Consider the following 20,061-nt stretch of genomic DNA (forward strand, 5'->3'; position numbering starts at 1 on the left):
GATGTGGAGAGGATGTTTCCTATAGTGGGGGAGTCTAGGCCAGAAGGTACCGATAGAGTGGATGTGGAGAGGTTGTTTCCTATAATGGGGAGTCTAGGACCAGAGGACACAGATAGAGTGGATGTAGAGAGGATGTTTCCTATAGTGGGGGGAGTCTAGGACCAGAGGACACAGATAGAGTTGATGTGGAGAGGATGTTTCCTGTAGTGGGGAGTCTAGGACCAGTGGGTACAGGTAGAGTGGATGTGGAGAGGACGTTTCCTCTAGTGGGGGAGTCTAGGACCAGAGGACACAGATAGAGTGGATGTGGAGAGGATGTTTCCTGTAGTGGGGGAGTCTAGGAGCAGTGGGCACAGATAGAGTGGATGTGGAGAGGATGTTTCCTATAGTGGGGGGAGTCTAGGACCAGAGGACACAGATAGAGTGGATGTGGAGAGGATGTTTCCTGTAGTTGGGGAGTCTAGGACCGGAGGGCACAGATAGAGTGGATGCGGAGAGGATGTTTCCCATTGTGGGGGGATTCTAGGACCAGAGGGTACCGATAGAGTGGATGTGGAGAGGATGTTTCCTATACAGGGGAGTCTAGGACCAGAGGACACAGATAGAGTGGATGTGGAGAGGATGTTTCCTATAGTGGGGTAGTCTAGGACCAGAAGGTACCGATAGAGTGGATGTGGAGAGGATGTTTCCTATAATGGGGAGTCTAGGACCAGAGGACACAGATAGAGTGGATGTAGAGAGGATGTTTCCTATAGTGGGGGGAGTCTAGGACCAGAGGGTACAGATAGAGTGGATGTGGAGAGGATGTTTCCTATAGTGGGGGACTCTAGGACCAGAGGGCACAGATAGAGTGGGTTTGGAGAGGATGTTTCCTATAGTGGGGTAGTCTAGGACCAGAAGGTACCGATAGAGTGGATGTGGAGAGGATGTTTCCTATAATGGGGAGTCTAGGACCAGAGGACACAGATAGAGTGGATGTAGAGAGGATGTTTCCTATAGTGGGGGGAGTCTAGGACCAGAGGGTACAGATAGAGTGGATGTGGAGAGGATGTTTCCTATAGTGGGGGACTCTAGGACCAGAGGGCACAGATAGAGTGGGTTTGGAGAGGATGTTTCCTATAGTGGGTGTGTCTAGGACCAGAGGGCACAGATAGAGTGGATGTGGAGAGGATGTTTCCTGTAGTTGGGGAGTCTAGGACCGGAGGGCACAGATAGAGTGGATGTGGAGAGGATGTTTCCCATTGTGGGGGGATTCTAGGACCAGAGGGTACCGATAGAGTGGATGTGGAGAGGATGTTTCCTATACAGGGGAGTCTAGGACCAGAGGACACAGATAGAGTGGATGTGGAGAGGATGTTTCCTATAGTGGGGGAGTCTAGGACCAGAAGGTACCAATAGAGTGGATGTGGAGAGGATGTTTCCTATAATGGGGAGTCTAGGACCAGAGGACACAGATAGAGTGGATGTAGAGAGGATGTTTCCTATAGTGGGGGGAGTCTAGGACCAGAGGGTACAGATAGAGTGGATGTGGAGAGGATGTTTCCTCTGGTGGGGGAGTCTAGGACCAGAGGACACAGATATGAGTGGATGTGGAGAGGATGTTTCCTATACTGGGGGGAGTCTAGGACCAGAGGACACAGATAGAGTGGATGTGGAGAGGATGTTTCCTGTAGTGGGGGAGTCTAGGACCAGTGGGCACAGGTAGAGTGGATGTGGAGAGGATGTTTCCTATAGTGGGGGAGTCTAGGACCAGAGGACACAGATAGAGTGGATGTGGAGAGGATGTTTCCTGTAGTGGGGGAGTCTGGGACCAGTGGGCAAAGATAGAGTGGATGTGGAGAGGATGTTTCCTATAGTAGGGGAGTCCAGGACCAGAGGACACAGATAGAGTGGATGTGGAGAGGATGTTTCCTATAGTGGGGGAGTCTAGGACCAGAGGGCACAGATAGAGTGGGTGTGGAGAGGATGTTTCCTGTAGTGGGGGTGTCTAGGACCAGAGGGCACAGATAGAGTGGATGTGGAGAGGATGTTTCCTGTAGTGGGGGGAGTCTAGGACCGGAGGGCACAGATAGAGTGGATGCGGAGCGGATGTTTCCCATAGTGGGGGGATTCTAGGATCAGAGGGTACCGATAGAGTGGATGTGGAGAGGATGTTTCCTATACAGGGGAGTCTAGGACCAGAGGACACAGATAGAGTGGATGTGGAGAGGATGTTTCCTATACTGGGGGAGTCTAGGACCAGAAGGTACCGATAGAGTGGATGTGGAGAGGATGTTTCCTATAATGGGGAGTCTAGGACCAGAGGACACAGATAGAGTGGATGTAGAGAGGATGTTTCCTATAGTGGGGGGAGTCTAGGACCAGAGGGTACAGATAGAGTGGATGTGGAGAGGATGTTTCCTCTGGTGGGGGAGTCTAGGACCAGAGGACACAGATATGAGTGGATGTGGAGAGGATGTTTCCTATAGTGGGGGGAGTCTAGGACCAGAGGACACAGATAGAGTGGATGTGGAGAGGATGTTTCCTGTAGTGGGGGAGTCTAGGACCAGAGGGCACAGGTAGAGTGGATGTGGAGAGGATGTTTCCTATAGTGGGGGAGTCTAGGACCAGAGGACACAGATAGAGTGGATGTAGAGAGGATGTTTCCTATAGTGGGGGGAGTCTAGGACCAGAGGGTACAGATAGAGTGGAAGTGGAGAGGATGTTTCCTCTGGTGGGGGAGTCTAGGACCAGAGAACACAGATATGAGTGGATGTGGAGAGGATGTTTCCTATAGTGGGGGGAGTCTTGGACCAGAGGACATAGATAGAGTGGATGTGGAGAGGATGTTTCCTGTAGTGGGGGAGTCTAGGACCAGTGGGCACAGGTAGAGGGGATGTGGAGAGGATATTTCCTATAGTGGGGGAGTCTAGGACCAGAGGACACAGATAGAGTGGATGTGGAGAGGATGTTTCCTGTAGTTGGGGAGTCTAGGACCGGAGGGCACAGATAGAGTGGATGCGGAGAGGATGTTTCCCATAGTGGGGGGATTCTAGGACCAGAGGGTACCGATAGAGTGGATGTGGAGAGGATGTTTCCTATAGTGGGGATGTCTAGGACCAGAGGGCACAGATAGAGTGGAGGTGGAGAGGATGTTTCCTATAGTGGGGGGAGTCTAGGACCAGAGGGTACAGATAGAGTGGATGTGGAGAGGATGTTTCCTCTGGTGGCGGAGTCTAGGACCAGAGGACACAGATATGAGTGGATGTGGAGAGGATGTTTCCTATAGTGGGGGGAGTCTAGGCCCAGAGGACACAGATAGAGTGGATGTGGAGAGGATGTTTCCTGTAGTGGGGGAGTCTAGAACCAGTGGGCACAGGTAGAGTGGATGTGGAGAGGATGTTTTCTATAGTGGGGGAGTCTAGGACCAGAGGACACAGATAGAGTGGATATGGAGAGGATGTTTCCTGTCGTGGGGGAGTCTAGGACCAGAGGGGACAGATAGAGTGGGTGTGGAGAGGACGTTTCCTATAGTGGGGGAGTCTAGGACCAGAGGACACAGATAGAGTGGATGTGGAGAGGATGTTTCCTGTAGTAGGGGATTCTAGGACCAGTGGGCACAGATAGAGTGGATGTGGAGAGGATGTTTCCTATAGTGGGGGAGTCTAGGCCAGAAGGTACCGATAGAGTGGATGTGGAGAGGTTGTTTCCTATAATGGGGAGTCTAGGACCAGAGGACACAGATAGAGTGGATGTAGAGAGGATGTTTCCTATAGTGGGGGGAGTCTAGGACCAGAGGACACAGATAGAGTTGATGTGGAGAGGATGTTTCCTGTAGTGGGGAGTCTAGGACCAGTGGGTACAGGTAGAGTGGATGTGGAGAGGACGTTTCCTCTAGTGGGGGAGTCTTGGACCAGAGGACACAGATAGAGTGGATGTGGAGAGGATGTTTCCTGTAGTGGGGGAGTCTAGGAGCAGTGGGCACAGATAGAGTGGATGTGGAGAGGATGTTTCCTATAGTGGGGGGAGTCTAGGACCAGAGGACACAGATAGAGTGGATGTGGAGAGGATGTTTCCTATAGTGGGAGTGTCTAGGACCAGAGGACACAGATAGAGTGGATGTGGAGAGGATGTTTCCTATAGTGGGGGTGTCTAGGACCAGAGGGCACAGATAGAGTGGATGTGGAGAGGATGTTTCCGATAGAGGGGAGTTTAGGACCAGAGGACACAGATAGAGTGGATGTGGAGAGGATGTTTCCTGTAGTTGGGGAGTCTAGGACCGGAGGGCACAGATAGAGTGGATGCGGAGAGGATGTTTCCTGTCGTGGGGGAGTCTAGGACCAGAGGGGACAGATAGAGTGGGTGTGGAGAGGACGTTTCCTATAGTGGGGGAGTCTAGGACCAGAGGACACAGATAGAGTGGATGTGGAGAGGATGTTTCCTGTAGTAGGGGATTCTAGGACCAGTGGGCACAGATAGAGTGGATGTGGAGAGGATGTTTCCTATAGTGGGGGAGTCTAGGCCAGAAGGTACCGATAGAGTGGATGTGGAGAGGTTGTTTCCTATAATGGGGAGTCTAGGACCAGAGGACACAGATAGAGTGGATGTAGAGAGGATGTTTCCTATAGTGGGGGGAGTCTAGGACCAGAGGACACAGATAGAGTTGATGTGGAGAGGATGTTTCCTGTAGTGGGGAGTCTAGGACCAGTGGGTACAGGTAGAGTGGATGTGGAGAGGACGTTTCCTCTAGTGGGGGAGTCTTGGACCAGAGGACACAGATAGAGTGGATGTGGAGAGGATGTTTCCTGTAGTGGGGGAGTCTAGGAGCAGTGGGCACAGATAGAGTGGATGTGGAGAGGATGTTTCCTATAGTGGGGGGAGTCTAGGACCAGAGGACACAGATAGACTGGATGTGGAGAGGATATTTCCTGTAGTGGGGGAGTCTAGGACCAGTAGGCACAGATGGAGTGGATGTGGAGATCATGTTTCCTATTGTGGGTGAGTCTAGGACCAGAGCACACAGATAGAGTGGATGTGGAGATCATGTTTCCTATAGTGGGGGAGTCTAGGACCAGAGGACACAGATAGAGTGGATGTGGAGAGGATGTTTCCTATAGTGGGGGGAGTCTAGGACCAGAGGACACAGATAGAGTGGATGTAGAGAGGATGTTTCCTGTAGTGGGGGAGTCTAGGACCAGTGGGCACAGGTAGAGTGGATGTGGAGAGAATGTTTCCTATAGTGGGGGAGTCAAGGACCAGAGGACACAGATAGAGTGGATGTGGAGAGGATGTTTCCTGTAGTGGAGGAGTCTAGGACCAGAGGACCCAGATAGAGTGGATGTGGAGAGGAAGTTTCCTATAATGGGGTAGTCTAGGACCAGCGGGCACAGCCTCAAAATACAAAGATGCCCCTTTAGAACAGAGATGAGGAAGGATTTCTTTAGCTGGACGGCTGTGGAGGCCAAGTCATTTGGATATATTTAAAACAGAGGTTGATAGGTTCCTAGTTAGTCAGGGTGTCAAAGGTTACGAGGAGAAGACAGAAGAATGGGGTTGAGAGGGATAATAAATCAGCCATGATGGAATGGTAGAAATGACAAAGCAGACTCGATGGGCTGAATGGCCTAATTTGGTTGCTATGTATTATAGTCTTATATTTCTTATTGTAACCTATAGTCATTTTTAAATACATTGTGCTGTACTGTTGCCACAAAGCAAGTTTCACACCATACGTCAGTGATAATGAACCCGATTCTGATGCTGCTCAACTGGCTGCCTTCCACTTACTATTATACTTAGGAACGAAGGCGTGAATCTTCGCAGCTTCGATCTTCGATCCGTCCCTGTTGCACAGCAGTGTGATGTTGAATTTCTGAGCCGCAGCGAAGTACTTAAAGGTAATCGTGCAGCTCTTCTCCTGCGCATTTTCCGGGCTGCAGTTTTTCGGGAAACCTTTCCTTTAAGACACAGAAAGCAGAACAGCATGAGAATCAGGAGCTAAAAGAGCCCTCTTGACATGAGTCATGCCTTTAGATTATCATAAGATCATATGACATTGGAGTGGAATTAGGCCAATGACCTGGCCTCCACAACCATCTGTGGCAATGAATTCCACAGATTCACCACTCTCTGGCTAAATACATTTCTCCTAATTTCTATTCTAAAAGGACATTCCCCTATTGAGAGGCTGTGTACTCTAGCCCAAGGCTTCCCCACTATAGGAAACATCCTCTCTACATCCATTCTATCTAGGCCTTTCAATATTCAATAGGACTCAGTGAGATGCCCCCCTCATTCTTCTAAACTCCAGCAAGTACAGGCCCAGAGCCATCATATACTCCTAATATGTCAACCCTTATAAACCATATAATGATATAAACCATATAACAATTACGGCACAGAAACAGGCCATGTCGGCCCTTCTAGTCTGTGCCGAACTCCTACTCTCACCTAGTCCCACTGACCTGCACTCAGCCCATAACCCTCCATTCCCTTCCTGTCCATATATCTATCCAATTTAACTTTAAACGACAACATCGAACCTGCCTCAACCACTTCTGCTGGAAGCTCGTTCCACACAGCCACCACTCTCACAGTAAAGAAGTTCCCCCTCATGTTATCCCTAAACATAGAACATAGAACATAGAATAGTACAGCACAGTACAGGCCCTTCAGCCCACAATGTTGTGCCAACCCTCAAACCTAAACTTTTGCCCTTTAACTCTCAACTCATGTCCTCTTGTTTGAATCTCCCCCACTCTCAATGGAAAAAGCCTATCTACGTCAACTCTATATATCCCCCTCATAATTTTAAACACCTCTATCAAGTCCCCCCTCAACCTTCTACGCTCCAAAGAATAAAGACCTAACTTGTTCAACCTTTCTCTGTAACTTAGGAGATGAAACCCAGGCAACATTTTAGTAAACCTCCTCTGTACTCTCTCAATTTCATTGACATCTTTCCTATAATTCGGAAACCCTGTCACTCCCAGAATCATTCTCATGAACCTCCTCTGGACCCTGTCCAATGCAAGCTCATTTTTTTCTTAGGTAAGGGGCCTAAAACGGCTACAATTTTATAGGTGTAGAAATTTGTGAGTGTCTTTGGTGGCAGACTAATTCTCCTCAAACTCATATTGAAGTTGACACTTTGGGCCAAGACCCTTCATTCCCCTCCACAGACGCTGCCTGACTTGCTGAGTTCCTCCAGCACTTTGTGTGTGTGTGTTGCTCTAGATTTCCAAGCATCTGCAGCATCTCTTGTGCTTGGTGTAAACAGGAATGCTCTTCCCTCCTCCATCTGCCTATCACCCCTCGTCTTTGGCTTGTGGGAGGAAACCAGAGCACGCACACAGTCACAGGGAGGACGTACAAACTCTTTATAGATAGCAGAGGGAATTGAACCCCGATCTCATGGTTGGCACTGTATCGCCGTTAGGCTAACTGCTTCACTGCCAGTTGGTAAACGCCTTGAGAAGGTGGCGGTGATCAGCCTTTTTGAACGGCAGCAGTCCTGCTGTGGGAGGTGCCCCCCGCGGTGCTGGGGATGCCGTTCCAGGAGACAGACCCAGTGATAGTGCAGGGTGAGGAGAAATCTAGTGGGGTTTCTCCTGTTACTGAATTAGTAATCAGGAGGCATGGGTTAAATGATCAAGGCAACAGGTCTGAGCATCTCTTAACACGACTACTTAATTCTTAGATTAGACTGTTTAATTATTATTTCCTTTGCAGTTTAACAATTAATTATATTTGTATTTTAAATAGTTCTTGTACGTAGTTAGGGTAGTTAAGAAAGTTTATGGGGTGTTAGCTTTCATAAGTCGAGGGATAGAGTTTAAGAGTCGCAATGTAATGATGCAGCTCTATAAAACTCTGGTTAGGCCACACTTGGAGTACTGTGTCCAGTTCTGGTCACCTCACTATAGGAAGGATGTGGAAGCATTGGAAAAGGTACAGAGAAAATTTACCAGGATGCTGCCTGGTTTAGAAAGTATGCATTATGATCAGAGATTAAGGGAGCTAGGGCTTTACTCTTTGGAGAGAAGGAGGATGAGAGGAGACATGATAGAGGTGTACAAGATAATAAGAGGAATAGATAGAGTGGATAGCCGGCACCTCTTCCCCAGGGCACCACTGCTCAATACAAGAGGACATGGCTTTAAGGGGTGGGAAGTTCAAGGGGGATATTAGAGGAAGATTTTTTACTCAGGGAGTGGTTGGTGCGTGGGATGCACTGCCAGAGTCAGTGGTGGAGGCAGATACACTAGTGAAGTTTTAGAGACTACTAGACAGGTATATGGAGGGATTTAAGGTGGGGGCTTATATGGGAGGCAGGGTTTGAGGGTTGTCACAACATTGTGGGCCAAAGGGCCTGTACTGTGCTGTACTATTCTATGTTCTATGTTCTATGTGTAACAGTTTAATATGCCTCTAGTACAGGGCTCCCACTTTTTTTATGCCATGGAGCCTTACCATTAACCGAGGGGCCTGAGTACCCCAGGTTGGGAACCCCTGTTCTAAAGGCTATACAAAGTATAATACTGGAAATCTCTACAAGTTTCTTTGATGGATTATTTAAATAAGTGCTTTCTCATTGGTTAACTTTCACTGCAGTATTGAATAAGTGCTTTCTTATTGGTTAGTTCTTATCTATAGATTTGAATGGAATTTTTCCTTAACTCGGCGGTATAAAAGTAACTGTTTTATGCTAGGCACTATCTTTAGTTTCTCTCTCTTCTCCATACCATGTTCTCGATATTTATTGCTTCCTTACTGATTTCTTTCTCTTTTGTATTTACACATTTGTTGTCATTTGCACATTGGTTGTTTGTCCGTCTTGTTGGGTGTGGTCTTTCATTGATTCTGTTATGATTCTTAGATTTACAGAGAATGCCCACAAGAAAACGAATCTCAGGGTTGTATATGGTGACGTGTATGTACTTTGATAATAAACTTACTTTGAACGCTGAACTAGTAGACTCCTATTATTTTCCTCTGTTCCATCAACTCTTAATAAAATAATCGTGAAGCAACAGCTTTTGTGCCTCGTTTCTGATTTATAAAAGAACCTTGGATGTAGGCACCAGAATCTAACAACACCCAGTTTAAATTGTGAATGAACTATTAGATTGAAAAGCCGACGTTAGCACGAGTCTTGCAATTTGAATGGATTGGGAATTAGTTTATCAGTGTCAAGTGTATTGAGATAATGTGAAAAGCTTTACACACAGATGAGATTAGATTAGATTATGAGGACATGCAGTCCTCTTTTATTGTCATTTAGTAATGCATGCATTAAGAAATGATACAATGTTTTGAGATCATAAGACAAAGGAGCAGAAGTCGGCCATTCGGCCCATCGAGTCTGCTCCGCCATTTTATCATGAGCTGATCCATTCTCCCATTTAGTCCCACTCCCCCGCCTTCTCACCATAACCTTTGATGCCCTGGCTACTCAGATACCTATCAATCTCTGCCTTAAATACACCCAATAACTTGGCCTCCACTGCTGCACGTGGCAACAAATTCCATAGATCACCACCCTCTGGCTAAAAAAATTTCTTCACATTTCTGTTCTGAATGGGCGCCCTTCAATCCTCAAGTCATGCCCTCTCGTACTAGACTCCCCCATCACGGGAAACAACTTTGCCACATCCACTCTGTCCATGCCTGTACGATGGATTGAGGTAGCGCAAGAAAGACAACAACAGAATATAGAATAAAGTGTAACAATTACAGAGAAAGTGCAGAACAAGTAAGCAATAAGGTGCAAGATAAGATGACATACTTTATTTATCCTGAAGGAAATTATTGTTGCAAGGTTGCTCAGTCAGAAATCTATACTTTAAAATACAAAATATAAGCATTGATCATAAGATCAAAACGAGGTAGATTGTGAAAGGTTTAGAGTCCAATTTATCCTCCTAGGGATTGATTTAATAGTCTTGCAACAGTAGAAGCTACCCTTGCGCCTGGTGGGATGTGCATTCAGACTTTTTTATCTTCTGCCTGAAGGGAGAGGGTAGAAGAGAGAATGCCTGGGGTGGATTTGTTCATTTTTTCTTGTGTGCTGTGTCTTATGACGTGGACAATCATTGCTCTTTCCAAGACTATGGTTATTCTTGGCAGATTTTTCTACAGAAGTAGTTTGCCATTGCCTTCTTCTGGACGGTGCCTTTACAAGACAGAAGACCCCAGCCATTATCAATACTCTTTAGAGGGCCTGTTTGCCTGGTGTCAGTGGTCCCATAACCAGGATTTGTGATATGCACCAGCTGCTCCCATGGTTTCTTGTGACCCTGATCGGGGTGGGGGGCTACATCTTCCCAAAGGTGACCTGAAGGCTAGCGGGGAGAAGGGTCAGTAGCACAGCGGCAAAGCCTTGTCCTGTTATTTTACACTATGGTCTACTGAATGCACATGACCATTAGACACCCTGTTACAGTAATCTCACTTTATTCTTTCCACCATTCCCCTCAGCTCAGCTTGGAATCTCCCATTCACCCACTCACTCAGATCAAAGTTCAAAGTTCAAAGTACATTTATTATCAAAGTATGTATAAATTATACAACCTTGACATTTGTTTGCTTACAGACAGCCACAGAACAAGAAGCACACTCAGTAGCAAATTAACCTACTATAAGACAACAGAGCAGAATTAGGCCATTCGGCCCATCCAATCTGCCCTGCCATTTCATCATGGCTCTCAATCCCATTCTCCTGCCTTCTCCCCATAACCTTTCTCGCCCTAAATAACCAAGAACCTATCTACCTTCGCTTTAAATATACCCAATGACTTGGCCTCCACAGCCGTCTGTGCCAATGAATTCCACAAATTCACCACCCTCTGGCTAAAGAACTTCCTCCTCATCTCTGTCCTAAAGGGGATGTCCTTGTATTCTGTGTCCTCTGGTCCTAGACTCTCCCACTATTGGAAGCCGCCTCCAAATCCACCATAGGCCTTTCAATATTTGATAAGTTTCAATGAGATTCCCCCGCTCATCTTTCTGAGCACCTACAGACCTCAATACCCCTCATTTGTTAACACTTTTAGCCCCAGGATTATTCTTGTAAACCTCCTCTGGACACCCTCCAATACCAGCACAACCTTTCTTAGATATGGGGCCCGAATGCCTTGTGCTCCGGATTCCTCGCAAATGTTCAGCGGGTGTAGAGGAAATCTGTATGGCCATTGGGAGAAGCCTACCATTACCCACATCCCCTCAAAAGTGGTTTCAATTGGCCCGTGTGCCAATCCTATTGAACTTTCTCCAACACGAGGAATTCTGCAGATGCTGGAAATTCAAGCAACACACATCAAAGTTGCTGGTGAACGCAGCAGGCCAGGCAGCATCTCTAGGAAGAGGTACAGTTGACGTACCTCTTCAGTCCTGACGAAGGGTCTCGGCCTGAAACGTTGACTGTACCTCTTCCTAGAGATGCTGCCTGGCCTGCTGCGTTCACCAGCAACTTTGATGAACTTTCTCCAGTTGGGAAGGGCTGAGGGCATCTCCTGAAGGTGTTAATGATGTCATAGGCCAGTCTCTGTACCCCAATGATAACTTCATGTCTCTCAGATATTTTCCACTGTATCTGCCTATTCCTCACACCCTGCAAGACAGATTCAATGTTGTCCTCCTGCCCCCCACCCCACACACACACACACACACACACACACTCACACACACACACAAACACACACACACACTCACACACACACACACTCACACACACACACAAACACACACACACTCACACACACACACACTCACACACACATACACACACACACATACACACACACACACACACACATACACACACACACACACTCACACACACACACACACATACACACACACACACAGACACATACACACACACACATACCACACACACACACACACACACACACACACACACACACTCACACACACACACACACACTCACACACAATCTGGATACATTTAAAGCAGAATCAATGACTAAACCTGAGGTTGCCTGGGAAATGGTGGTGGGAGAGTGAAAGTTGGGTATAGCAGCTGACGCTGGTAGGAACAGGGGAGCAGACATTTACATTTACTGGCCAGTGAACAACACAAACAGTTCTGCGGATAGACTGACCAACGCTGTCGAATTTTTTTTTATAGCTGCATAGACCAATCATTGCTCTGAGCAGGAAATGTTTACATGGCCTGAAAACTGTGCGACATGAAAATCTTTCATGTTTTCACGGCCTGAAAATCTCTCACGCTTTGTAAACCTTTTCTTGTCTGTCTTTTTCCAAGCTGTGGGGCAACAAAGGCTATATGCGTGGGCACATTTCAGTTACAGAGAAACCATGCACCCATGCAGTGTAGAGGGAACAGTGACTGGATCCGTAAGAACATCAGACATAGGATTAGAAATGGACCATTAAACCATCAGACCATCAGACCATCAGACCATCAGACCATCAGACCACCAGACAATCAGACCATTAGACCATTAAACCATCAGACCATCAGACCACCAGACCATCAGGCCATCAGACCATCAGACCATCAGACCACCAGACCATCAGACCATCAGACCACCAGACCATTAAACCATCAGACCATAAGACCATTAGACCATTAAACCATCAGACCATCAGACCACCAGACCATCAGACCATCAGACCACCAGACCATAAAACCATTCAACCATCAGACCATAAGACCATAAGACTATTAGACCATCAGACCATCAGATCATTAGACCATTAAACCATCAGACCATCAGACCACCAGACCATAAAACCATTCAACCATCAGACCATAAGACCATTAGCCATTAGACGATAAGATCGTAAGACCATAAGACATAAGACCATGAGACATAAATCCACAAGAACATTAGAGCATAAGACCATGGCATGTACATTAAACTGTAAGACTATAAGACCATTAGATCATAAAACCATAAGACAATAAGACATAAGAGAAGAATTAGACCATTTGGGCCATCGACTCTGACCTACCATTCTGTCATGATTGATTTACTATCCTTTTCAGCCCCTTCTCCCTGAAATCCTTGATGCCCTGACTAGCCATGTGAGCTGCAACCATTTTACAAACCAGACATACTCATTCTGCTTGAATTCATCCACTCGCACTTCACACCGAGAACTGCCTTGGGAAACATTCTGTGACCAGCAGCAGGTCATCAGGTTGTTGTAATCCACCAGGCACTGCAAATCTTTGTTTCCTGATGAAAAGAAAAAATGGAGACCAGTTATGTGAGATCCGTCAATACAACTCAGAATTCCAAAGCCCTTCTCCCACATCATGAAGTGACCCCAACAACGACATTTCCTGGTGGAATTAATTGACCAATCTGACAATTAAAAAATGGATACATACCGCATTTATATCCAAGGTTCAAGGACCAGAAGGAGACAGCAAAGATAATTAGGCTGGTTCTTTTCATCTTCTGGTACTTCTGGAAAACATGAAGGAAAGAGACTCATTATCACTCCCCTGAACTTGAACCACATTTCCTTCCTGGGTGTTAGATACTCAAAGCTGGACCAGACAGAGACTGAAAAGGCCTTGACCAGGCAAACAGTGATGAGAGGGAAAACAGAGTGACAATTCATCTCCACGTCTTGCAAATGGGAATATGTGGAGAACTTGTTATTATGATGGAAATAAGTCATTGAGCTGAGATAATGAGCAGTGAAGCTTTAAAGAGACGTGAGGTCTATAACGGTGCATTATTACAATGACTTGGAGAGATGAAACTTTGACAAACTTCTATAGATGCGCGGTGGAGAGTATCCTCACTGGTTGTATCATGACCTGGTATGGAAACACCAATACCCAACAATGGAAAGGTCTACAGAAAGTGGTGAATACAGCCCAGTCCACCCCAAGCAGAGCCCTCCCCACCGTTGAGCACATCCACAAGAAGTGTTTCCTCAAGAAAGCAGCATCCATAATCAAGACTATGTTTTTCTGCCACTGCGGGACAGCTTGCTCAACCAGACCGGTCAACTCACGCTGACTTGAGTGTATCTCTATGTTACATTCACTGTTCTATTTATTATAAATTATTATACATTACTACGATTGCACATTGCACATTTAGACGGAGACATAACGTAAAGATTTTCACTCCTCATGCAGGTGAAGGATGTAAGAAATAAAGTCAATTCAAATTCAATTCAGTTCAATTTAATTCAATTCAATTCAATTTCTCTATTCTACTGTGACTGCCTGTAAGGAAATGAACCTCAAAGTAGTACATGCTGACATATACGTACAGCACCTTCATAATAAATTTACTTTGAGCTTTTGAACTTTGAGCTTTTTCTCGGTATCCAGTGGAATGGAGAACAAGGGGTTTGGGGTTATTCCCTGGCAATATAAAGCTCAAGAGCGGGGATTCGGAACCTGGGGTTCACGGACTCCTTGCTTAATGGTGTTAGCCCGTGGCAGGAGAAAGGGAAACCCCTGCTCCAGAGGGAATTGTGAGTGGATGTGAGGTTGAACTTGGAACACTGTTAGCCTTGCAGCGAGAAGTGTGTAGGTTTACCACGTGCCTAAGTTATGAGGGAAGATCAGATAAAGTAGAGCATTATTGCACGGAATTTAGAAGAACAGCTTTTTGATCTAGCAGAAGTTTTAAAGATAAAATAGAAAATCTGTGAGCAAGAAGACAAAATGGACGCCTCAAAGTCTCTGCACCAGTTTTGAAGGGCACTGAAGAAGGAAGATGGCCTTCATTAGTCGGTGGATTGAGCTAAGAGTCATGAAGTAATATTGCAGCTCTATAAAACTCTGGTTAGGCCACACTTGGAATATACGTAGATGAAAGAAACGTGGAGAGTTATGCAGGAGGGAAGGGTTAGATCGATGATGAAGTAGATTAAAAGGTTGGTACAACAGCACGTACCAAGGGACCCGTCCTGTGCTGTAACTGTTCTGTGTTCCTTATTAAAATGCATGATGGCTTTTACTTGGCCACAGGTCACCATTATTGAACAGGAATGGCCTTGCGAGGTAACTGACTTCCTCCTGTTCCATCCTAGTCCCTGTTGTCTTCTTTAGGACCTTAACCTGCCTGTCCCACCCATCCCGAACCACAAGTAGTCCTCTGCCTCCATCTTCCAGCCCCACCCTCAGCTTCTTTCCTCCAAAACTGACATCCAAGTGACATGCACTGAAACTTCATCCTGCTCCCTATCTTCCCCTTTTCCTAAATTCCTCATCTGCTTTTTGTCTCCTCTCTGCTCCCCCAACTCTGAGAATTCTCCACAAATGTCTGTAGCCTCCTCAGGAGTGAAGACCCGGGGCTAAACAGAACGGTGGCCCACTCTCCCTCCTGCTTCTTGTTGGAGCTCTTCCGAATCCCGTCATCCACCTCATCACGGTGGTCCCACCATCAGGGGCATCCCTGCAACTTAGAATCACTCAGCCTCCTCTACCCTGGCCTTCCTTGTCAATCCTCCAGCGCTCGCCCCAGCTGAATGTCATTGCTTGAGATCAGCTTCTGACGTGCAGTAACTGAAAACTGTTGGCCCCCATCCAGAACCGCTGAAGTCCCATCAGTCACTTTGCACCGTGCTTTCATGGTACAAGCTTGAGGAGAACAAAGAATAAAATGATAAACAGGAACTATTTATCAAAATAGACTGGCCATTGACTTCTAAGTGTGGCATTTCATCAAAGCATCTAACAGCACAGGAAGCTGAACACTGACTCCTGTGCGATGTGTAAACACCACTGTGAGGTGTTGACACAGCTTAGACAAAGCTAGGTTTCAACGGTCTTTATGTTCTATGATAAAAGGCGTAGTTCGAGTGGACAGCCAGAGCCTTTTGCCCCTGGGTGGAAATGGCTAATACAAGGGGGCATAATTTGAAGGTGTTTGGAGGAAAGTGTAGGGGGGAGGTGTGATACCAGAGGTAATTTTGTTTTAAACAGAGAGACGCGGGTGTGTGGAAAACCCTGCCAGGGATGGTAGAGGCAGATACATTAAGGACAGTTCAGATAGACACATGGATGAGTGATAATGGAGGGTTATGTGGGAGGGGAGGGTGAGGTTGATTTTGGAGTCGGTTAAAAGGTCTGCACAACATTCTGGGCTGAAGGGCCTGTACTGAGCAGTACTGTTGTAGTTTCCATGTTCTAAAGCCTCCAGCAGTTCTCAGATCATTCCCAAATGAAGGACCAGTCATCGCCGCTCCTGAGAACATCATCGCTGTGATGATAGTTATTGGTGTGGGACAGAACTAATAGCGTGGTAGTGTTAGTGGAGTGGTAGTTATTGGTGTGAGATGGTACCAGTAGAGTGGTAGTTACTGCAGTCAGGCAGTATTAGTGGAGTAGTAGTTATTGGTGTTTGTTAGAACACCAGTGTAGAAGTGCCCCTGACTTAATAGTTTGGCCTGTTATTTTGTGAAAGGGGATTTGCTCACATGTGGCACCAGCGTTATCATTTCCCAGTTAGCTTGTCAAAGCACCACATTCCCTGCCTGACAGAGCCTGCTAGACAGCCCATAAACACAAGAGATTCTGCGGATGCTGGAAACCCAGAATAACACAAACACAAAATGCCGGAGGAGCTCAGCAGGCCAGGCAGTATCCACGGCCCCTACCATTAACCGAGGGGTCTGTGAACCCCAGGTTAGGAGCTCCTGGCCTATGGAGTGGAGAAAGAAGTCAGCATTTCAGGCCGAAACCCTTCATCGGGACTCGTGAAGGTCTCGGCCCATGGCGTCGACCACTTATTCCCTTCCACAGATTGTGACCCACTTGCTGAATTCCCTCAAACATTTGGTGTGTCTTTCACTGAAGTGCTTAGTAGTTTATCAACCAGACAGCAGAGATGCCATCTCTTGCCATTTGTTTACAAAATAGAGAAAGTGAAAGGCGCTACAACGACCTTCGTCTCCCAGCATTGATGTCATGTGCCCTCCTACACTGCCGCGCTCTTGCAAAGAACCAGTTGAGCGCGAAGCTTCACTCGGGCTCTGCCGTTGTGACTAAAGCTGACATCAACCTTTAGCTGCCTTGGTGTGTGATGGTGAGGTGCTTTGCTGAGCCTGAGGCTGAAATATATTCTCGTACGGCTGCAAAGGAAATGTGTCTCACCACATCTGACCAAGAGCTGTTGGGCAAACTCTTGCAAAATAAAAACTGGATTAAGGTTAGAAAACAAAATGTGATCTTCTTGTGCAGTTAGGAAGGCTTTGTTTTTTAAGGGTATGAGTTAGAAATGGGATCTGGAATAGGACATTTGGCCCTGTGCTCCCTGCTACACCATTAAATGGCTGATCATTTAGTTCAGTATCACGTTCCCCATTATTAACCCCATTTTGCCCCCCCCACCCCCCAACCACCCAGCTTCTGAACCGGTGTGGATAACTTCACTCACCTCAAATCAGAACCGTTCCACAATCCACAGACTCACTTTCAGGGATTCTAGAATTAATCTCAGTATTTTTTTTATTTGTAAAGTTTGACTTCTTTTGCACATTGGTTTTTTGTCAGTCTTTGTTTAGGTACAGATTTTCATAAATTCTGTCGCATTTCTTTATTTACTTGTAAACAGCAGCAAGGAAGTGAAACTCAAGGGCAGCATATACGTACTTGCTTAATAAATAAGGCGCCGCGGATAACGTCGTGGTTAGTGCCACTCTATCACAGTCGGTGTTTGGCGTTCAGTTCTGGTGTCACCTGGCGCGTCGGCGTTCAGAGTTCAATTCCAGCGTCATCTGTAAGCAAGTTTGTACGTTCCTTCCTGAAAGTATGCGGGTTTCCTCTGGGTGCTCCGGTTTCCTCCTATAGTACAAAGACGCACCGGTTAGTAGGTTAATAGTCACTGTAAATTGTCCTGTGATTAGGTTAGGAACAAGTATCAAGAAGGAGAGATGACCGGATCAGTGATTCTCCCTCAGCACTTGGGCACGAGCACAGTCCTCTGTCAGCTACATAGAATAGTACAACCCGTTCAGACCACAGTGTTGTGTTGTCCATTTAGCCCACTCCAAAATCAATCTAACCCTCCCCTCCTACATAGCCCTCCATTTCTCTATTATCCATGTGCATATCTCTCTTAAACATCCTTAATGTATCTGCCTCTACCCCCTCCCCTGGCAGGGTGTTCCATGCACCCACCACTCTCTGTGCAAAAAAAAAACTACCTCTGATATCCCCACTGTATTTACCTCCAATCACACTAAAATTGTGCCCCTTTGTATTAGCCATTTTGGCCCGGGGGGGGGGGGGCCTTATCACCTTGTACAGCTCTACCTAGTCACCTTTCATCTTCCGCTGCTCCAAAAAGAAAAGCCTAGCTCTCGTTCCTCATAAGACATGCTTTCTTCATAAGAACAGAAAAGGTCCCCTTTATCCCCACTCTTTGCCTCCTGCCAGTCAGCCAATCTTCTATCCATGCTAGTATCTTTCCTGTAATACCATGGGCTCCTATCGTTGTTTAGCAGTCTCACGTGCGGTACCTTGTCAAAAGCCTTCTGGAAATCCAAGTAAACAACATCCACCAACTCTCCTATGTCTACCCTATCTGTTATTTCCTCATCCTTTCTATAATGAGGTGTCAGAACGGAACATAATATTCCAAGTGTGGTCTAACCAGACATTTATAGTTGCAACCTTACCTCGTGGCTCTTGAACTCAGTTCCCTGACTAATCAGGGCTCTACAAAGGGTAGTCAAGACTGCCCAGTGCATCACCCCACTAGTCTACCACCTAACCCCCCCCCCATCAACATACAGTATATAGAGAAAGGAGCTAGAAAAGGAGCCAGTAACATCATGAAGGGGCCCACCCACCCTGCTCATGGACTGTCTGTCCCACTCCCATCAGGGAGGAGGCTATGTAGCACCCACGCCAGGACCACCAGACTCAAAAACAGTTCCTTCCCCCAAGCAGTAAGGCTGATCAACACCTCCACCCACTGACTCCACCACCACTTTATTATTTCCCATCAGTCACCTTATGTACAGCCCAGTGTCACTTTATGGACAATCTATGCATAGAAGCGATCTTATTTATATTAATCGTGTGTTTTTTATTATTATTATTATTGTGTTCTTTTTCTTTTGTGTTTTTTTTGTGTTGCATCAGATCCGGAGTAACGCCCTCCTTACATTTGTGTGCAGGAAATATCATTAAACAAGCAACACGCTGTTCGCCTTCGTAACTTGTGCAGCAAGTTGATCGGACGTCATCCAAGTTTTGGGCAAAGTGGGAGAGTCCCCATCGGTGCAAGGACTCAGAAGGTGGAGGTTGCTGGTGAAGGAACTGGGGGGGAAGTGATAAAACAGTGTGGGCTCTCAATCTGCAATTTATTAGAGGGCGAAGAGAGCAGGGAAGGACTGGGATAGGATCTTGATCGGGTAAGAGCTGAAGTGTTGGGAAATGGGACTGAGTGGTTACTCCCACAGAGAGGTCTCCAGATTTGAGGAAGGACATTCTTGCTATTGAGAGAGTGCAGCGTAGGTTCACAAGGTTAATTCCTGGGATGGCGGGACTGTCATATGTCAAAAGATTGGAGTGTCTGGGCTTGTATACTCTGGAATTTAGAAGGCTGAGAGGGGATCTTATTGAAACATATATGATTATTAAGGGATTGGACACGCTGGAGGCAGGAAGCATGTTCCCACTGATGGGTGAGTCCAGAACCAGAGGCCACAGTTTAAGAATAAGGGGTAGGCCATTTAGAACAGAGTTGAGGAAAAACTTTTTCACCCAGAGAGTGGTGGATATATGGAATGCTCTGCCCCAGAAGGCTGTGGAGGCCAAGTCTCTGGATGCTTTCAAGAAAGAGATCGATAGAGCTCTTAAAGATAGCGGAATCAAAGGTTATGGAGATAAGGCAGGAACTGGATACTGATTGTGGATGATCAGCCATGATCAGAGTGAATGGCGGTGCTGGCTCGAAGGGCCGAATGGCCTACTCCTGCACCTAATGTCTATTGTCTATTGTCTATTGTTGATGGACTGAATGGCCAGCTGCTCTATGGTGTTATCACCCAGAGAATGAAACTAGCTGTTGCCTCAGTTTCTGGGGTCAGAGTAGAGCTACCCTTGCT

At 46.5% G+C, this 20,061-nt stretch overlaps 1 protein-coding gene across 3 annotated transcripts in view; it reads right to left on the reverse strand.

Annotated features, from left to right (window-relative positions):
• LOC134354133 (interleukin-2 receptor subunit beta-like) overlaps positions 1-20,061 on the reverse strand; it is a 91,249-nt gene that overhangs the window by 35,431 nt on the left and 35,757 nt on the right. The window contains exons 2-5 of one of the 3 annotated variants that reach the window (XM_063062932.1): positions 17,597-17,788; positions 13,364-13,442; positions 13,088-13,208; positions 5,767-5,936 (exon numbers count right to left, since the gene is read on the reverse strand). In XM_063062932.1, coding sequence (XP_062919002.1) covers positions 5,767-5,936; positions 13,088-13,208; positions 13,364-13,430 — 358 coding nt within the window. In that variant the 5' untranslated portion in view covers positions 13,431-13,442; positions 17,597-17,788. Of the gene's footprint in view, positions 1-5,766; positions 5,937-13,087; positions 13,209-13,363; positions 13,443-17,381; positions 17,506-17,596; positions 17,789-20,061 lie in introns of those variants that run through there. The other 2 variants (XM_063062933.1, XM_063062934.1) reach the window with 2 other exon arrangements.

The sequence above is a fragment of the Mobula hypostoma genome, chromosome 11 (genome assembly GCF_963921235.1).
Source record: "Mobula hypostoma chromosome 11, sMobHyp1.1, whole genome shotgun sequence".
NCBI lineage: Eukaryota > Metazoa > Chordata > Chondrichthyes > Myliobatiformes > Myliobatidae > Mobula > Mobula hypostoma.